The sequence below is a fragment of the Myxine glutinosa genome, chromosome 8 (assembly GCF_964187855.1).
Source record: "Myxine glutinosa chromosome 8, kmMyxGlut1.1, whole genome shotgun sequence".
Taxonomy (NCBI): Eukaryota; Metazoa; Chordata; class Myxini; order Myxiniformes; family Myxinidae; genus Myxine; species Myxine glutinosa.
The window spans coordinates 47,544,611-47,566,021 of NC_136268.1; the positions used below are offsets into that span (position 1 = coordinate 47,544,611).

The 21,411-nt window shown below is 45.6% G+C and overlaps 1 protein-coding gene across 6 annotated transcripts in view; it reads left to right on the forward strand.

Moving 5' to 3' along the window:
* Nucleotides 1-21,411, forward strand: part of LOC137432458 (DCN1-like protein 1) — a 70,398-nt gene that overhangs the window by 12,723 nt on the left and 36,264 nt on the right. For 5 of the 6 annotated variants that reach the window (XM_078783230.1, XM_078783229.1, XM_078783233.1 and 2 more), the window contains exons 2-3: nucleotides 11,705-11,921; nucleotides 12,151-12,319. In XM_078783230.1, the coding sequence (XP_078639356.1) occupies nucleotides 11,747-11,921; nucleotides 12,151-12,319 (344 nt within the window). In that variant the 5' untranslated portion in view covers nucleotides 11,705-11,746. Of the gene's footprint in view, nucleotides 1-9,484; nucleotides 10,596-11,704; nucleotides 11,922-12,150; nucleotides 12,320-21,411 lie in introns of those variants that run through there. The other variant, XM_078783234.1, reaches the window with a different exon arrangement.

The window sequence follows — 21,411 nt, forward strand, 5'->3', positions numbered from 1 at the left end:
ATTTAGTAATAATGTGGGCGGAGGCATATCTGTCGACGACGTGATGTCGAGATGTTGACGAGTGTCATTCTAGTTTTATTTTAGTTTTATTTCTCTTCTCAATACTGCTTGGGATGAGGTGATCTATTAACTCTAGTTTTCCTTGCAACGACCCATTCAAAATTCTGATGTTTTAGCGAAGTCCCACTCACCTCTGAAAATTGTGATTACACACAGTTTGAAGATACAGAGCTTGTCCACAATATCCAATCCAATTTTCAAAGCTCCTTGCCAGAAAGCAATGACTGATCGTGCAGGGTACACCGAAGGACTCGAATATTTGTTATTATGTGCTTATTTGACCTTCGAAGTAACGTGTTTTTGGCTTCCAAAATAGAATGGAAGTACAAGGAGCTTGGAAGTGGGAGATTCTATTTAGTCCACCATGCTAGTGCTTTATCTACAACACATTTAAATTTGATCTATAATTTGCTGAATTTCACTGGAGGTGTCAGGAGGGGGATTTTGAGAATGATTAGCAGTAGTGCAGGCATGGGGGGTATCCCCAGGCTGGGATTTATTTATTTGTTTTTTTGGATCCGAGGGCTCAAGTGGGTTGTAGAAAGAGGAAGGAACAAACATCTGTAGTACTGTGCATTCTCCTTTTGACAAGACCCTATCACAGACATCACAATGACTATCCATGCATACAATCACCCACCAGTCCTACGAATATCCATGTACCCCGATATCCACCATTGAATGAATGAATGATCGTTTTGAGGCCATTTTCCCCGTTAGAGCAGGGGTTAGCCTTGCAGGCCCCATGACAATCATCGTTCCCTGTTTGAGGCAATGTTTTTATGGTCAGATGCCCTTCCTGACGCCAACCCTTAGTCGCCTCTTACGATACGTAGGGATACGGTGTACCTATTCTAAATTGTGGTACACACCGGGATCATTCATCCCAGCAAGCTGGTACTCAACATTCCAGCAAGCCACCATTCCAGGAGATATGTTTTATCCGCCTGTTTTTGATTATTTATTTTTTTGTGTGTGTTAGAACTGTGCAAATATTTCCAAGGGGTGTAAAGTAAGTGATGTGCCTCTTTTCTGACGTTTACAAATTTTGATGGCATTGTTGTCCGGCTACCTGTCTGTCCCGTTTTTCATTACCCGTGATCACTTAAGAACGGCTGAAGGGAACAAAGTCAAACTTGGTACAAGTATGTATAATGATGTAAAGAGAAAAGGATAAGATTATGGGGTCAAGAGGTTGAAGGTTTTAGGTCCCATTAGGTAAAAGTTATGTTACTGCATCAACCTGTAAACCAGTGATGGGATTTTGACCAAACTTGGTACAAGTATATATTATGATGCAAAGATCAACAGATTCGATTTCTGCGTCAGAGGTCATGTCAGATAAAAATGTGATACTTGAGAACAACGGAAGGGATTTAAATCTTGCTACAAGTATTATAATGAAGTAGTAATATAGGCGGGGGCATCTCGGTTGACGTCACAACGTTGAAGAGTGCTGTTGTAGCTATATTTGGTTTCTTTATATCTAACCAATACCTACCCTTTTATTGCTTGGTTGATGTCTATGTCAGTTGCAACATGTGAACGATTGCATCAAATTAGTATGTGCAGTATAAAAGGAGTTTTGAGGTTATTTAATGGATGGAAATGCAAGTCATTAGGTCGAAAACTTATTCTTGGTAGTCTTATTTGTTCCCAGGGCATACGGACTATGGAGTTGGGTTAAACTATTTAAAGCTTGAGCGAGTCTGTCTGAAGCTGCCACCTGTTCTGTAAATGCCACATGGTCACTTTTGCAGCCCAATTGAAAAATTGCATTCCTTTGTTTAAAGGTATTTTTGTGGTGGTGGGACTTTTGTGGTGGGGAGCAGGGTGTGAATACCTACCTTTTTCGAAAGTATTTGGTGTGGTACAAAGTTCAGTCCGTTTCTTGTAATTTAGTCATATATGACTAGACTACGGATTTTTATGTTAAGAAAATAGGCCTTTTATGTTTTGAAAAGCGGAATTTTTTTTTTTTTTAATGTGAAAAAATCCCGAAATATTTTTTTCCCCCGTTTTATTCATTTTTTATTATTACCAAGTTTTTCAGAAATCAGTCAAAAAAAGAACAAAAAATGGTAAGCTTTTTCCTGCACAACATTAAGCACTCTGGGCTAGTAAACAGGTAAAAAATGACGTTCAGGTACCTTTATTGCAACCGCATTGTTTGATAAGTAGAGGACTAGAAGAAATTGACAAGACCCTTTTAGGAACGGTTATAGTAGGTGTTTGAAATCATTATCTTGGTAATGTTCTCCTTGGTGAGGTGGTGTCGGCGGTCGGTGAGGACGTTTCTGTAGACGGAGAAGGACCTTTCCACGTCGACGCTGACGATGGGGCAGTACCTCAAGAGGGGGATGTCGGCAAGCTTGACTCCAGCCGGCACACCAACCTCAGATCCGTGCTGATCTCCATCCAGGATCAAAGCCACTGTCCTCAGCACACCAATGTCGGGATTGCGCTGCAGCACCGCCTTTAACTTGGTGAGCAGGATCTCCTTACGGCAGCCTCGGATCTTTTCGAGCTCCTCCTTGGCCTGATCAAGGAGCTGGAAGGCCTTGGCCAGCTCCATGCCGGCCTCCTCCAGCTGCTTAAGGATCTTCGGGATGAACGACACGTGGGCATTTAAGAAGACCAAACTGAGCTTGATGTCCGCCTTTCCGAACAGGTCCTTGGCACTCTGGATTGCCATCGCGTCATCGTTCAGCTGGTCCACAATGTCCTTGACGGCCTCGAAGTGCTCGGCGTAAAACACCGCGGCGTTGATCCACGTCCCCCACCGAGTCAGAATGGGCTCCGGGGGGAGAGAAAGATTGGGCTGCTGCTCCTTCCAAAGGACAACACGCGACGGGGTTTTGACGAACACCTTCTTCGTCGTGGCAATCAGGTCATTGACGTCCTTGAACATTTCTCGGACTGTCTCACAGACACGGTGGAGCGCGTGGGCAACGCAAGTCACATGCAGCAAGTCCGGGAAGAGTTCCTTCAGGGCATGGCCGGCCTTGATCATATAGGCCGCGGCGTCGCTGACGAGGACCTTGAGGCACTCAGGCTTGAAATCAGGCCAAAGATAGCGCAGCGTGTCATTGACTGCGCGCACGATCTCCCCGGAGTTGGTCCTCTCCAGAAACATGCACTGGACGAGGTGGGGACGAAAGTACCCCTCCTTGGACAAGCGTCCCGCGATGATGTTGGCCACATATCGACCTGCCGAATCGGTCGTCTCGTCGACGGACAGCCAGATGGGCTGCTGTCCGAGGTCGGCACGGATCCCCGCCAAAGCCTCGTCGTAGCACTTGTCGAGGTAGTGCTTTCAAATCCAGCTTTCATCGAGGATCTGGAGAGTGATGTGCTTCTCCAGGAATGACCGGAGGGCAGGGTTTTCCAATTTCGACCATGGGATGCCAGCGGCCAGCATGGCCTGGCACAGCTCCTGAGCCACGACGTCGCACTTGTGCCTCTTTCTGCCACCAAAGTCCTCCATGGTGGCTTGCGTGACCGTCTTCTTCTTCTTGACGGCGAGGTCACGTCTTTTCGAAGCTGCTCCATGCGCTCACGCTTTCGAAGCTAAGTGATATTTCTCAATTGTGTTTTTGTCGAGACTGTATCTATCTTTCGGTGTATGTACCTACAGCGTATCTTTTGGAAAATTTTCGGTGCTAATTTTTCGTTCATGTATACACAATCGTCGGTTAATGGTATCGAGTATTCTGCGGCCTAGTACTCGTAGGCTTAGACTACCGTACCGTCTCAGACCTTGTGGTTTGTTTTTCTCTCAGCGATTCGTCGAATGCGCTGAAATTATTTTCGTTCTCTGTTTCGTACCAGTCGTTCACCCCGTACCTCCTTGTTTAATATCTGTACTCACAAAAAAAAAAAAAAAAAAAAAAATTTTTCCTTCCCAGGTCTTATTCGTTTATTTGTTGTTCTTTTTGTTCGTTCGTTCTTCGTTCGCGATCACGCGGTTAGAAATGTATAATCTCTCCCCTGAACAACTATTTTCTCTCAAATATTATAACACCCTTTTCTTCTTTTCCTACAAAAGGATGCTTTCGTCTTGCTCACCAAATCTATTCATTCCAAAAAATATATATAATACCATCTCTTACAGTTCCTCCTTTCTACATTCCATAAACTATCCAGAACTCCATCCCTCCTCCAGTGTCCTCAAACGTATTTTTGACTCGAAGGTCTCAAACTCATTTTGCAAAAAATGTTCGTTTCCCATGAATCGTACACTTTTCAAAATCCAATCTCACCCCTCCCCTCCAAATCCTCCCTATCACCCATCCCTTTCAAATCTCCCCCCTTGCCCCTTCCCTCCCCTCCCTCCTAAACTCCCCCCACACCCCTCCCCTCCGAGACTCTCCCTCGCTCCTCCCCTCCTAGACTCCCCTCTCACCCCTCCTCCTCAAAGCATCCTCCCTGCTTCTTCCTCCTTCCAACTTTCACCTTCATCTCCCCAAACCTCCTGCCTTGCTCTTCCCCCTCCTCAAATAACACCTCACTGTGCCTCACCCAATCTCCATCAAACCTTTTGTCTGCCCCATTCTTCCCTTTCTCCAAGCTATTCTGAAATCTCTGACACACCTTCAACAGCTCTCCCTACCTCTTCCTCCTCTTCCACATCTTACCCTACCCCTCCCCCCCCTGTTCTGGACCCGATGCTCCCCCTTCCTCTTCATTAACGGTATGGACCTCAAACATCCGGGGCCTTCGCTCAAACTTGACTGACCTCTCCATACAGGTTGCTTCTGACAAACCAGATGTGATCTGCTTAACAGAAACTTTCCTCCTTCATGATGTCTCTGATGCCTTGGTATCTCTCCCAGGTTACTCCCTCCTCCGGTATGATAGACCTGAGCCTCGTCCTGGAGGTGGGGTTGCTATCTTTATAAAAAACTCTCTTCCTCACTCGCCCTCCACTGCCCTCTCTCCACCTCACCCCCAGGAATACCTTTGGCTACGGCTTCCCCTTCGCTCCCACCTTTTGTTCATATGTGTGTTGTACCGTCCACCAATCAGCGATGACTCCATCTACATCTCACTGTCTGATAATATGGACCAACTTCTATCTACCCATCCCAACTCTCTCTTCCTCATATGTGGTGATTTCAATTGTCACCATGCCAGTTGGCTGGGTGTGGGTACCTCTCTCACCAGCCATGGCTCTTCAGCAAAGGACTTCTGCGACTCACTGGGACTGACACAATCTGTCAATTTCCCGACCCGGATCTCAGTCAACGGAGCATCTTCTCTTCTGGATTTGGTTATGACAAACTTCCCTGAAAATGTCTGCTGCTCTTCTTCTGCTCCAATCGGCTCATCTGATCATGTGCTTGTCAAAGTGGACATCTCTCTGACCATTCTCAGAGAGCCTCCTCGGCGTCGACGAGTCTGGCATTTCACTCAGGCCAACTGGCACGGTCTTCAAGCAGCCATCAATCATCTGGACTGGTCTCCCATCTCTACCGCCTCTGACATCAACTCATCCTGGGAATTCTTTCAAAGTAAATTGCTCTCTCTCATGCACAGATTTATACCATCTCGTCTTCAGTTGTCATACCCTTCCTCCCGTCCATGGTACACGGAATCTTGTGGTGAGGCTGTTGCCCTGAAACAACTTGCTTTCGTCTCCTGGAAAGCAAATCCAACGGAAGGAAATCTCATTTCCTTTCACAAAGCCCGAAACAAGTGTGTGTCCACCCTCAGGAGAGCCAGGAAACAATATCTCACCATTCTCAAGACCGAACTCTCTTATCTGTCTCCCTCTTCCAAATCCTGGTGGCGTCTGGTCAAATCTGTTTCTGGTGTTTGTTCCCCCTCCATCCCCTCCCTCACCTCAAACGGCTTAACGACTGACTCCGCACGTGAAAAAGCTGAATGCCTCAACTCTGTGTTTGCCTCTAAATCTTGTGTCCCAAACCCATCCCTCTCTGTACCCACCGTACCCAGTCGTACCCAGCTGCTCCTGGACTCTGTGTCCTTTCCTCCTGACAAGGTGGAAAAGTTTCTGTCAACCCTCGACTCTGATTCTGCAACTGGTCCTGACGGCATCAGCCCACGGGTCCTAAAATCATGTTCTTCTGCTCTTTCACTCCCTCTTTCTGTTCTCTTCACCCTCTCTTTTGCTCAAGGTCATCTGCCATCTGCTTGGAAATCAGCCAACATCACCGCTTTGCACAAAAGAGGTGCAAAAACAGATCCCAGCAACTACAGACCAATCAGCCTTCTCCCAATTATCAACAAAGTCATGGAATCCATCATTGCTTCAGATATTAAATCTTTCCTCTTCTCCAATGGCTTGATCTCTGATCATCAATTTGGTTTCAGACCTGGTCACTCTACTCTGGACATGCTGCTTCTGCTTTCTCAACAATGGATGGAGGTCCTCAACGCCAAACAGGAAATTAGAGCTGTCTCCCTTGACATTTCACGTGCCTTCGATACGGTCTGGCACCCTGCTCTGCTCTCCAAACTCTCCTCCTTTGGTATCCATGGAAATCTCCACGCATGGCTGGCGGACTTCCTCTCTGGTCGTAGTCAACGTGTGGCCCTGAATGGGTTTCTCTCATCTCCTCTTCCTGTTCAGGCTGGAGTTCCCCAAGGTAGTGTTCTGGGCCCTGTGCTTTTTCTGGTCTTCATCAATGATCTCTCTGACTCTCTTGAAAATCCTCTCTATCTCTTTGCTGATGACTCTACTCTCTGTCGCTCCATTCCTCATCCCTCAGATCGGCAGTCTGCAGCCTCCTCACTCTCTTCAGACCTGGACAAAATCACAGACTGGTCAAACAAGTGGAACATGTCTTTCAATCCTGACAAATCTCACACTCTTACAATGTCTCTCCGAAAGGACCGACTGGACAACCCTCCCATCTACTTTCTCAACAATCCTCTCCAAGAAGTTCTGTCGCTCAAGCTTTTGGGTCTCACTATCTGCCATGATCTTTCTTGGGAAAACCACATTTCCAAGCTGGCCTCCAAAGCCAGTCGCCGACTGGGCATCCTCCGTCGTGCGTAGTCCTTCCTTGGTACACCTGAGCTCCTCACCACATACAAGGCTTTCATCCGCAGCTCAATGGAATACTGTTCCCCCCTCTGGGCTGGTGCTCCTGCCTCACACCTTGCTCGGCTTCACGCTGTTGAGGCCAAAGCTTTCAGAATCATTGGAATCTCCTGCGATGTAGTCAACGCCGAGGGCCTTTCACTCACTCACCGCAGGCAGGTTGGTGGTCTTCCTGTCTTCTACCGACTCCTCTCCGGCCTTGCTCCCCCAGCTCTCTCTGTGCTCTGTCCCCCCAATATTCCTTCAGGTCGCACAAGATCTGCCTGCAACCCTCTTATGGTTAAACTGCCAAAGTCTAGGCTCTCTGCTCACCTTCACTCTTTCATTCCCCTTTTCTCCCGCCTCTGGAACAAACTCCCCCACTCCCTTCAATCCCACTCCTCCCTCCAGGTCTTTAAAACAGCTGTTCACCACCATCTCTTATCTTCCCCCATCGAAAACCTTGATCTTTTCTACCCCCGGTAATTCACCCCAGAGTCCTTGCAGTGTTCATATGTTTTAATCCTCTCCCACCTCCCCCCCAAGTCCTCCCGATGTCCCTGCTCTCAAATGTTGTGTTTGTGTCCTTCCCCTTCTACCCCCTCTCTTTTGTGTCCTCCCCCTTCTCTCCCCATCTTGTCTGCCGCTCCCCTTGTTTTTTGTGTTTTATGTGTCGGTTTGTCTTTCTGTGTGATTAATGTTTGCTCTTTCACGAGGCTCGATCTTGTATACAAAAAAAAAAAAAAAAAAAATTGCTCTTGTGGCGGGCTCCTCGGACATGTTGGGCCAGCTCAGACTTCTGCTTCGCCCGGAAAGTCTTTTCACAAGCTCGACAGAAAGCCGTGTCACTCGACACGTACTTGAAGGTGGCCCCATCGCCGCCAGCGTTGAATTCCTTCAGCCACTTGTCATGAAGAGCAGCACTCATCTTGATAGGAGACTTGTTCACACTTTGTGTACACTCTCTCACTGTAGTACACCGCCTCACTGCTGTACACGCTGGGGACGCAAGTGGACGCAACGTTTTGTTTTTGAGATCGATCGCAGTTAAAAATTTCGATCGCAGTTAAAAATTTCGAAAAATTCCCTAATTATTTTGGCGTTGCCAGACATTTTCGACCAAAAAGGGCATTTTATTTTATTTTTCCCGAAAAAGGGCGAAATTTTTTTTTTCTCCGAAAATAGCAAAATAATTTTTTTGCGCGCGCGCAAAAAAGCCGTTTTATGTGAAAAAATATTTTTTATTTTTTCACATAAAAATCCAATACCTACCTTTTTATTGCTTGGTTGATGTCTGTATGTCGGTTGCAACATGTGAACGATTGCATCAAATTAGTATGTGCAGTATAAAAGGAGTTTTGAGGTTATTTTAATGGATGGAAATGCAAGTCATTAGGTCGAAAACTTATTCTTGGTAGTCTTATTTGTTCCCAGGACATACGGACTATGGAGTTGGGTTAAACTATTTAAAGCTTGAGCGAGTCTGTCTGAAGCTGCCACCTGTTCTGTAAATGCCACATGGTCACTTTTGCAGCCCAATTGAAAAATTGCATTCCTTTGTTTAAAGGTATTTTTGTGGTGGTGGGACTTTTGTGGTGGGGAGCAGGGTGTGAAATTCTAAAGTATTTGGTGTGGTACAAAGTTCAGAGTCCGTTTCTTGTAATTTAGTCGTATATGACACTTCCAGAGTTCACAGTTAAACTTTTGATATGCACGTGCAGGGCCGTTGTAGTTGTGGAAAGCTGCTTACTTGGAGCAGTTGGGGGGTGGGGGCAGTTTCCCCTATGATATTATTGGTGGTGGTGTTTGGTGGAACAACCTCATCATAAGTGAGAAACTTTTATGGAAGAGTTAATTTGCGTCGAAGGTTCTCCTGTGCGTTATTAGCAGAAACCAAGCGCTGAAAAATCAAATGATGGATTTAGCAATTGTTTCTCTGTACTATTTGTACAGCGTACGTTTAACGGCCTGCAGGATCGCCTAGACAGAGGTAGGCACACTTACCTCTAACTTCTAAGCTGTCTATCCTGGGTTTGAATCCTAACCCTAACCCTAACCCTAACAACTTTGGTTTGACGGTTTGAATGTGAAAGTATTTTGGTTATCTTATCTCCACTTTAGGCCTGATAAGTTGGGTAGTGGGACGTGCGTCAGGTCGGTGAGCACGCTATATTGAACGCTTAGCGTTAACGGTGGCCGATCATCTGCATGTAGGCGGTGTATTTTATTTCATCCCGGTAAATGGAAGCTAAGTCGGAATTTAAGTACTCAACATCAGAAATGAATTTTTTTCATTGTTGTTTATATATTGTAATGAAATTCCATTATTTCTGAAGCCTTTTTTTTTTTAATGTATTACTTTGTCAGGAACCGAGCCGATCCGAGATCCCGTTATGAAAATTGAAAATTTATCGAGACGGTTCCGAGACGGGATTTTGAATCTAGCTAACAGCACTAAAACTGGTATTGTGCAAGATGCTTTTTCAGGTGCTCGGCTTATCTAGCTATTGACGTTTTGTTTCGCTTTGTTGGTCCCCTACCAGTTTCACCAGAGGGGACTATAGGCTTGCTCTGTCTGTCTCCGCCCATCCGTCCCACCTGTGGGTTTCTAGACTATCCACCCATACCCTTTAACATATTCAACTGAAACTTGGTCCATGGCTTTATATTATGACACGTTGCAGAACAAGTTCGAGTTTTAGGGCGTTTCGTCAATCCCTCAGAGTTCTTCCCTTTTTGGACTTCGAAAATATCACATCGGTAGGGGACGTGTATGGTCCTCTACAGACGATGCTCTCCCTCTTGAGCAATTCTCCCTGTTATTATTTTGGTTGGCTGAGAGAGAGGAAGACAAATGATGAATTGCGGAAGATGATGGGAATAGAGCCTGTGATTGATGCTGTGAAGAGGAACAGGTTGAGATGGTTTGGTCATGTGTTGAGGAAGGATGAAAGTGACTGGTTGAGAAGAGTGATGGAAATGAACGTAGAAGGAAGTTGTGGGTGGGGAAGACCGAGAAAGACTTGGCTATAGATGGTGGAAGAAGAAATGCGGGCAAAGGGGTTAACGAGGAGAGATACAGAAAATAGGGCAAAATGGAGAAGATTGTCATGGGGACCGCAGGGCTAACCCCCGCTCTTGCAGGGAAAATGGCCTTAAAATGCATGTTGTGTTGTTGTATTATTTTGGTCGGCATTCAACATCATTTGAGAAGCTTGGCAAGTTAAACATTTGTAGAAAGCAGCAAACTCACCCATGTTTATTTGTCTGCATTGATTGGTGATGGTGTTGACAGGATAGCATCGAGGTATGCGCACTCGTCTCTGCGTTGCCTGAATTCAAATTCCGGCCCAGTTGTAAACTATTGCTCTGGTGTTTCGCATGCATGGCAATGCATTGATCAGTGTTTGTGTCATCCATCAGAGATATTATGCCAGCATTGAGTGTTTGTCGATGTTAAAGATCCCATGGTGTCTTTTGCAAGGAGGTGAGTCATCTCAGGTGTACTGAACAAATTGCACCTTCATTTGAGTATCCTGCACCACAGTGATGAGCCATGTGGGATTGTTTCTAGCCTCAGTGTTTTTTGACTGCCTGTTGTGCGCCCTGGAGCTTTGTAAGGAGTATGGGCCTTTGTTGATTGAATCGGATCAGACTACAAACTGTCATCTTGGTATTCTACAAGCGCAGGTTGTTTAGGGAATTCTGACCTTCGGTCGGGACGCTTAAGCAGGCTGTCCTGCCTGCTGGTACTCTCGTGTGCATGGTGGTCTGAAAGTCACTTTGCCCCTCCCCAGTGAATCATTCGTTCTTAAACTTTTAATATACAGTTTTTATTGTGCAGAAATTACAATAATTCGTCAATTGTATCTGTATGCGCACCATCATCACCTGAGTCGGTGTGGTTGCATACCATAGCGGAGGGGAAGCGAGGGCAGGAGGATGGTGCCAGAAATTAAACTGGGGTAAAGCGATTTTCGGGTCACGCTGTATGTGAACTCATTGCTTTTGAAAATTCTCGGCCATTGTTTAAGTCGGTGTCAACCAATTTATTTACTGTGTATAATTGCATTTGGACCAGGCAGTGTATTTTGATCTCGGGGAAACTATTCTTATTGGATAAACCAATAATGCTTATTGGATCTCAGGGAATCCAAGTCGGTCTGTATTTGGCATAGTTTGGCAGCCTTTGACTTTAATAATACCTGTCGTTGCTTTCTCTAAAATTAAAACTTTAAAGATTTAAATATTAGGTGACTGGTTGATTGAACTCTATCTGTCTATATCTAATATTTTATTTTCTCTAAACTTGGAAAACTTTCTGCAAGTTCCTTCCACTACTTGTTCTTTGAAATTATATTTCGTCGACTGAGCTTTTCTCACCCACACCATTCGCCTTCCCACACCCCAATACTTTATTTTTGAGTTCCATGACGGTTGGAGGTAATAGTAATACTTCTCTCAATACCTTTGGCTGGGAGGTTTTTGGATGTAAGCCCTTTACTTGGATCCCATTGGTCACCTTTAGTAATGATTGCAGGCCTGTCCTACTTCCTACAATGTTTACCAAATGAAGTGCCATTTCCCTGCTCACAGTACAAGCTGAAATCTTCCCAGAAGGAGAAGGTGCGGCAGTTTATGGCTTTCACTCAAACAAGTGAAAAAACTGCAGTGGGTTGTTTGTCGCAAAACGACTGGAAGCTGGAGTTGGCCATTGACAGCTACTTCCAGAACCCTGATCTTTACTACCGTGAAAGCCTCCGCACCTCTGTAGACCGTAAACGTCTTGAGCAACTTTATAATCGGTACAAAGGTAGGTTGGTCCAGTCACGTTGCACAACTGTTTTTGTGATGTGCTGTGAAGGCTTGTGCAGAAGGTTAAATCTTTCGCTCCATACCTACCTGTAACTTTGGTAATAGGTTGTCCATGAATACCTATCATAATAATAATTGGTTTTTCAACCTTGCCAATTGTATGGTGTGCTGAAATTTCCAGGTAACATGGGTAAATAGTGTTTTTCTTCCTCATTCCACATATTCAGACCCTACAGACGAGGAAAAAATTGGCATCGATGGCGTGCAGCAATTCTGCGAGGATCTGCGGCTTGACCCGGCCAGCGTCACAGTCCTCATCGTAGCATGGAAGTTCCGTGCGGCAACACAATGCGAGTTCTCACGCAAGGAGTTTGTTGAAGGAATGATCGAGCTTGGGTAAGGTGGATGGTGTCGTGTTCCCAGTGCTAAAGGCAGCTTTGTTTGACTGTGCAGTTATTTGAGAATAAAGCAAATACAATTGCTTGTCTTTTTGCAGAGGCTTAAATCCTCACAGGACAGTGGAGGTTTAATTATTTTCCAAATCCAGCGGGGTCTGCCATGTTTGATCCACATGGGGAGAAAAAGCACTGTTGCTCATTCCTGTTCTTTGTATCTCACTCTTACTTGTGGTCTTGATTAAGCTGCCATCACATTTTGTTTGATGACAAACTTTGTGGATTCAAGTGAATCTCACCATTGAGAGATGGGGCCAAAAACGATATATCGCATGGTATTTCCAAAAGTTGTGGACGAATTGTGACAAAACTAGGTGGATGAGTTGTTTAGGTGATTATAACGAGCCGATTAGATTTTGATGCAGATCTGGCCGATCATTGGGACACAAAACGTAAGCTGTTCAGCCTGGTGGAGGTATGTGCTCCACAGAGTGCTGTTCTATTCTCTATAACATTCATCATCATTTCGGTTTCTTGGGAATGTCAAACACTGGACAAGGCAGTCCAGAGACAGATATTTATTAAGTTTTCAATAATAGTATTTCATAAAACTTGCAAATACATATAGAAATGATCTAAATATTAGTCGTGTGTTGGACAGCTGGACAGCTGGCCTGATGTTATTTATAGGAATGTTGACTGCACCCACCGGCATTTCGATTTTCATGCAGTTCATGCTGAACACATCATCAAACCTGTCTTATTCCCCATCGCCATGCCCTACCTTTACCTTTACCTTTTCCATTCAGTGTAAAACACAAACTAAGCAATTGTTAAAAGGATAGGTCTTTTAAGGATAGGATCACGGGCCTTCCAACGACACTATGTATATGTCCTAGGCTTCATACTGTTACGGCCTGTGGTTCGGGTCTACTATGAGGGGGTTGGCCTCCGTTCCCTCCCGAACTTACCGGACCTGAGGCTGCTGCGCACGACTAACTTCGTACTTCAGCAGGTTGCAAACCAGCAACTACGAACGCCAATTGGTCCGTCGCACGGTAGCAGGGTCCAATCGTCTGACACCGCTTACCTGAACCATGTGATGGTTCCAATTGGGGAACATACCTGTCTCCGGCAGTGTACCATTTTTGTTCTAGGATGGAAATTTGAACGGCCGAGCAACCGTTGATACCCGCCGGGCTGATGCTGCACCCTTTTGTTGTGACTGCAACATTGCTATATTAAAGTGGTGTACAAAGTGAACGTTGGTGTTGGGGTCTTAGAAAATTGGAGGTTGGGGTAGAGAAGTAGAGTAGAGAGAAGACCCACTCAATCTGTGCATCTTTGATAGTAAATCCTTCCTCTTCTCCAATGGCTTGAACTCTGATCATCATTTTGGTTTCAGACCAGGTCACTCGACTCTAGACATGCTGCTTCTGCTGTCTTAACAATGGATGGAGGTCCTCGATGCCAAACAGGAAATTAGAGCCGTCTCCTTTGACATATCTTGTGCTTTCGATGTGGTCTGGCACCCTGCCCTGCTCACCAAACTATCTTCTTATTGTATCCATGGAAATCTGCACGCATGACTCGTGGACTTCCTCTCCTGTTATAATCAACGTGTGGCTTTAAATTTAATTCTATCATCGCTTCCTGTTCAGGCTGGAGTCAATCAATGCAGTGTACTGTGCCCTGTGCTTTTTTTGGTATTCATTAATGATCTCTCTGACTCTCTGGAAAATCCTCTGTCTCTTTGCTGATGACTCCACTCTCTGCCGCTCCATTCCTCGTCCCTCAGAATCGGCAGTCTACAGCCTCCTCACTCTCTGCAGACCTGGACAAAATCAAACTGGTCAAACAAGTGGAACATGTCTTTCAATCCTGACAAATCTCACTCTCACTTTGTCTCTCCAAAAAGACCGTCTGGAAAACCCTCCCATCTACTCTCAACAATCCTCTCGGAGAAGTTGTATCACTCAAGCTTTTGGATCTCACTATCTGCCATGATCGTGCCTGGGAAAACCACATTTCCCACCTGGCCTCCAAAGCCAGTTGCCGACTGGGCATCCTCCATCATGTGAAGTCCTTTCTGGGCACTTCTGAGCTCCTCACCAATTACAAAACTTTCATCCGCAGCTCAATGGAATGCTGCTCTCTCCTCTGGGCTGGTACTCCGGCCTCACCGAGCTCGGCTTCACGCTGTGGAAACCAATACTTTCAGGATCATTGGTATCTCCCACAGTGAAGCTGATTGGGGGCCTTTCACTCGCTCATTGCAGGCAGGGTCGGTGGTCTTTGTGTTCTGCCGACTCCTCTCCGGCCTTGCACCACCTGCTCTGTCTGTGCTCTGTCCCCTAAATATTCCTGCAGTACGCACAATAACTGCCAGAAACCCTCTTTGATGAAACAGCCAAAAATCCAGACTCTCTGCTCACCTTCACTTTCATTCCTCTTTTCTCCCGCATCTGGGACAAACTCTCACACTCTCCAATTCCACTCTTCCCAATTGCTGTTCACCACCATCTCTTATCTTCCCCCATCCAAAACCTTGATCATTTCTACCCCCATTAATCCACCCTAAATCTACCTCCCTCAAATTCCGTTTTCTTTCCTGAAAGTCCTTGTCGTGTCTATCTTGTTTCTCCCGTATACCCTGTCCCAGCCTTCTCCCGTCCACATATCTCTCGATGTCCCTTTTCTTTACTGTTGTTGTACGTACTTCCCTCTCTCCCTTGTCTCCTGCTCCCTTTAATATATGTTCTACTGTGTACAACCGATGAGCAGCATGGGGAACCTGGCTATTCCACTTTTGGTCCTCTTGTATTACTATCCCAAGAAGAAACAACGAGCTAACCTTCTCCAGATGGGTATTACCAACACAAATGTACTTCTCGAGGGGGATTCTTCAAAAAGTGTATCTGCTTAACTTTACATTTATCTGGCACATATTGTGTTTGTGTTGGTACGGGTGTTCCCCCATCAGGGTTTGCTTGAGGTGCTGTTAATTGTGTGTCTGTCATGATTTTTGTTGAGTTCCACTGTAGCTTTCTGATGTGGAATGTGATACACCAAACTGATCGTCATGATCTCCTGAGTTGATTCGGCTAATTAACTATAAATAATCCGGAAGAATTCCCATGTTTTAAATGCACGCCATGTAAAGGTGTATGGAGCAGTTTAATGTATCCTTCCATGGTATGACATTGTGATTACAAAATATATAACAAAAACTATGATAATATTGTAACAAAGCATATATATTAATACCAATAATTTTAACGACAATAATAATAGTAGCATAATTTGGCAATAATAATATTGTTACGGATCCCAGCGTCGGCCTTTCCCTTTAAGAAGGGGGGATTAATCCCCTTGCTGATGACTGACCGACGTGGTCCCGGGGGTATGACGTCACGCCCAGTCGGCGCTGGGTAGGGTATTAGGCCCAACCGTCATATGACCTAAATGCCAGTGCCTCCCGGTACGCAAGGCAATACTCCCCGCTCACGGCCGCAGCGTAATGGATGATTTGCGCCGAGCGAAGCAAACTGCGGCGTGAGCCGTTTACAAAGACTAGACCCGATTTATATTCGTTGGCCGAATCGCGCCACGTACCTTCAATATGGAAACCTCTAAAGCAACCGAATGTGAAGAAGAAGACAAGGTAGGAAGAACAGATATTTATTATTATTTACACACAACTAAAGCAGAAAAGAAATGAAATACGATTTACAAGGCAATGGAAGGAGCAGGAGACACAGTGCAAATTATTAGCTTAACTATGCAGTCTTACCTATAAACCCCAAGACAACATGAAAGACGGACAAACGAGCAGACTCACACGATGGGGAAATTGCAGATGGATTGGCTGGAGGGAGAGGAAGGTCCAGCTCGGACCGAAGCACGGTCGGGCCGGGAGCGGGCAGTCGCCGTTCCTTCGCGGCCACGTCGGCACCGCCGTCAAAGCCCAAGCTGCGGTCGTGCAAGCTGCTACGGTTCGAACTGCGGCGGTGGCACAGCTGCATGGTGGATTCAAAGCTGCGTGGTGGACCCAAAGCTCAGCTCTCGTATCTCATCTGCTCCGTGTCATCTCCTCTCTGGTGGGGGCGTCCCGCCGTGGGTTATATTGACCACACCCCCGAACCTTCGCGAACCTCCCCGAGCGTTCTCTCCACGCCCTCTCAAAGCCAAACCCCCCGTTCTTGGTTGGTCAGCAAGGGTTGGCTTACTCCTCCCTCCGGGGCCGAGGGCGGAGACACGCCTTTCTTCTCCGAGCTCACCTCGTGGCTTATTGAGTCAAAGGCGCTGACCATCAGCCAAAACCGTAGTGGCGAATGCAGTTGGCAATACCTGACAAAAGGGGAATCTATCTTATTTAATTGATGCAACGCAATGAACTAGTGGACCACAGAGCCTTATACTGACATGTATTACGGACATAACTAGTGAGGGAACTTAAGATTGGCTACGTGTGTGCGATGGCCTAACTACGGGCGACCTTTGATCTTTACAATTGGAGGGTGATATTTACAAGATTTACAGCATACAAAAGGGGAAAATTTACATCAAATTACACACACAATTCCCATATCCCCAACAATATAAATGAATATGAATGATCGTTTTAAGGCCATTTTCCCTGCTAGAGCGGGGGTTAGCCTTGCGGGCCCCATGACAATCATGGTTCCCTGTTTGAGGCAATGTTTTTATGGCCGGATGCACTTCCTGACGCCAACCCTTGGTGTTGGCAATAATAATATCGAACATATAATCTCCCCCATCCATCCTGGCCCAAGCAAATCCAATGGCTTGGTGAAAGGCAAGCTAATATTCAAGCACTATGCAGCAGGCAGGTATGTCGCAAGGCCGTGAAGACCAATTAAAAATCAGTCCAGGAGGCCAATGGGCCCACAAGTATACACAAATGTCCATACATACTGTAAACTATCTTATTTTGGTACAATACATGACGAAGGCTTCCCAGCTCGTGTTGATGTGTTTAGTATTACCAAGGCTTCCTCAACCCCTCCCATACATACATACAATTGTAGGTTGCCAACACTGAGCAATCATGGGAATAAAATGCACACCAGCAAGTGGTGAAAGAAGCACTTAACACGAACAAGCAGTCAATTTCAAAAGTGTAAAGAAGTTTCAGACTCGACCCTCACACCAGAAAAGTGCGCCGTCATAAATGTTGTTCGTCAGCGAAGGTTATTGACTTTATGCTATTTGGGTGCTGCAATCAACCCTGAGTTGTAAATCAAGACAATGACCAACCAAAGGACTTGTACAGAAAGTCTGAGGACATAGTTTGACAGCATAATAGTGCCAGTCCACGCACCATCGCATTGTTTGAATGAACCGTGCTGCTCCACCTCTTGTGCAGTCAGGATCCTGCACCCTCAGAATACTATGTATTTGGTCGACTGAAGAATTTATTCCTTGTGGACACCACATTTTGAAGGTGGTAATGGCGTGAAGGATTACTTTAGCTCATTGTCATGCTTGCTTATAAAGTGTGACAGGTTGATGTGAGCCATAAATGCCATTGTTCTACATGGAAACAAAATAGCTTCTAATTGAAGTTATCACGACTCCAAGAATGTAGGGACTCTACTCTGTCCTTCCCTCCCCTCCACCCCCCACCCCCCCCATCCAATCCCCACCCCCTTTCTTCAAATTTTCAACCAGTCAAACTCTCCTGCCAAAGCCTCAACCCCCCTCTCCCAACTCTATCCCCTTACCCTCACCCCTCCAGCCCAACCCTGTCTTCTTCAAGTCTTTGACCCTCCTGCCCACCCCCCTACCAAAAAGTCTCAACCCCCTTCTCCCAACTTTGGCCTCTCTCTGCCCACTCCCCCCCCCCCCCAACCCCACCATCTCATTCCTTCTCATACCTCAATGCCTCAAACTCTCTCTCCCAACTCTGTCTCCTCTCTGTCCTGTCAACAACCTCCACCCCTCCCAATCCCCAAGTGCTCAACGAAAGCATATACAACATTCCTGTTCTTGTTCGTTAAGAACAATGTTAAAGGAAAATAAAATAAAAAAACACATTTAATTCACAATCTCATGAGATTCCATCATATTACGATCCTTCAGTAAAAATAGTGGCTTTGAGCTAAATGATAAATAAAAAAACGCAAATGATCTTTCATAATGGAAAGAATATGTAACCGGAACAGCACAGCACATTGTGCACAGCACATTCATTTTGGAACATTTTCCAAAGACAATTACAATGAGATGGGTTTTATGGTGATCCCTGGTTGAGTAGTTTAGGAGAAAGTCATCAAATATACAAACAATATAAGCACGTTATTTTATAAAATTGTCGCGTCACCAGTGATCAAGACCACTGGTTGACGGATAGCAGAAACGGTTTTACTCCCGAGGCGGCAGCCCGAAAATGGCGGTATTTTTGTCATGCGCTGGGATGAAGGAATGTGAAGCATTGATCTGAATGGAGCACACGGGTTTATACTGAAACTACAACGAAAAAACGAACGCAACAAATAAAATGCAACAATAATTAATTTAATGAGAATATATCAGCCAAAATAAGGTTGTGGTAAAAACTAATTGAAACTCCTACTTTGAGGATCCTCCACTCAGACACAGAAACGGACACACAAGGGAAAATATAATGAAATAAAATGGCCCTTTCACCCACTTGGCTCATCCCAATAGGCCTCAAGCTGACACTGTGTATCGTTCAATCCCATTCCGAGGTCAGAGACTAAAAAATAAGCACTGGTAATCTGAGTACGTGCCGACTTGCAGCACATACAAAAAGTTTAACTAACAGATCCTGCCAGTTTGAAAGTTTTCCACGTGTTTATGTGGCACTACTTTGTCTTGCATCGAAGGCACTAATTTTGAATCTAGGCCTATCGGAACACTTGCTTGGGTCACATGACATACAAAATGGCGGCGCCCATGTCGCGCTGAATGTTTAGTCATGGCCTCGGGAAAATCGCATTTAAAGTGCTTCATTGCACTATGAACAGTCGTGAATGACATAATTTCGCCGTTTACGCCTCTTAGATGGAGTAAATATCGTGAATGCCTGCAGACGTGGCTGCAATTGGATGGTGAGTGTCACAATCTTGCCAACAGACACCAGCATCTGGTCAACGTCGAGTTCACCAACATTCCTGCAGAGGCATGATTTCACCCTCCATGTTAATATGACCCTACTGCAAAGCCGCAATGAGCCGGCGAAGCCAAAGCCTCTATTGAACTTTTTCGCAATTGTTTTATGCATACATCCGCATCCGCAAGATGGCGGCCTCCATGGAGCGATTTGGTGCGTCAAAGCTTCGAAATTCTCAAAGGATCCAGCAAAATCTGGCTTTTCAACATAATACGTGTTAATTCACAACACCGGCTTCGCCGGCTATCAATGCTTCATCAAAAAGAGACTGATAGAACTGAGTTCCAAAAAATGTGTGAAGAGGCAGCTGCAGCAGCTGCAGCAGAGTTTGGAGAGTGAGAGATCGCTTCAGTGTTCAAGTTCAGTACACACAGGCCAGCAACATCAGTCTGCTGTACACAGGCCTAGTCCGTGGAAAAAATTGAGGTCACATTCTGACCTGCATTCACCCAAACATGTCCTACCAGCAGTGTGCATTATTTATAAGAAGGCAGACCGGTACGTGAGGGTCTCATAAAACAACAAAGGATAGCTTGATGCAAGCTGAAACGTTAACAGCAGGTGAGTACATATTCTAAAATAAATTTATAGAAGACTGGAACCCGAAATGAATACAACAACACAACAACATGCATTTTAAAGCCATTTTCCCTGCTAGAGCGGGGGTTAGCCTAGAGCAGGGGTTAGCCGGAATTCCGAAATGAATGATCAGGGAAAATACAAACTGTGATATTCATTTGATCTATGTTTTCAGGGAAATTGCTGGAAGGTTAGGGGAATTAGGGTTGGGGGAATTCTCCCCCTAACTCATCCCGAGGTTCACAAATCTGACCTCGCATGGTCAATGGACCGTTCAGCGGACAGGCACAGGGTTCTCGTCAATTGCTTGTGCCCAGGCAATCGAGCAAACTCTGAACAGAGATTCAAAAACACCAGGGGGGTTGACAGGAATTACCTTGAATTGTGGTGCTGTCCAAAGATGGATACTGAGCCAAAATGAACGGGCGGCCATTGTCCGCCAATGCGAAGCTATGACTGATACTTCTTGAGACTGTCAGGTCAGGAAGGAACTCGGCCACAGCAGAATTATCGCCGACGAAAAGTCAGTCGGAAACATCGTGTCAGTCATCGAGTCTATGCAGAATCCCTTTGATTCCCACCTTACAGAACCGACAAGCATCAGTTCAGGTGTTGTGGCCAGCAGTGAGGTTCAACACGACCTGATCTCAGCCAATGAGATTGGTGAGAGGAGCATGTACGAATTCGTTGACAACTGTTTGATAAATCTGTCAGTAGTTTCTTTGCACCCTTCAAGGCATTGAAGCTGAAAACATTTTCAAATCTGGGGAAATCGAAGGCAAAAGCAGTCAGGTAAGGAGATCATGTTACGCAATGACGAGCAGTTATTTTCTAGACTGCTTATTATTGCACAGAACAGGAACTGCATGAGATTCTGTGCTATTCACTGTCTCCTGTCTCGCTGCCACTTGCGACAGCTGATGGCTCCATGGCATAGACAACGAAGTCCGCCTTACTTGATGCAATTGAAAGCTCCAAGGACTACTTGGTTTCAACAGTGCCTGATGATGGTGCCCTAATCATCGATGGTATGGGCCTTCTGCATAGCATGCGACATTCAGTTTCGAGTTTTGGCAAACTCGCCGATGCTGTACTGTCTCGACTCATCCAGCTGATGAAGAAGCTGAAATGCAATCGGGTGGACTTTGTCACCGACACATACCCAGCTATCGGCGTGAAAAATGCTGAGAGGACGCGTCGTGGCGATGGTGGGAAACAGACGTTCTGCATTCACAACAAACACCAGAAAACTCCAACGCAGTGGAAAAAGTTCTTTGCAAATGGGAAAAACAAGGAAGCCCTAGTTGAGTTTCTGGTCACTGAATGGCAGGGTGCTGATTTCGGCGCAGTCAGAG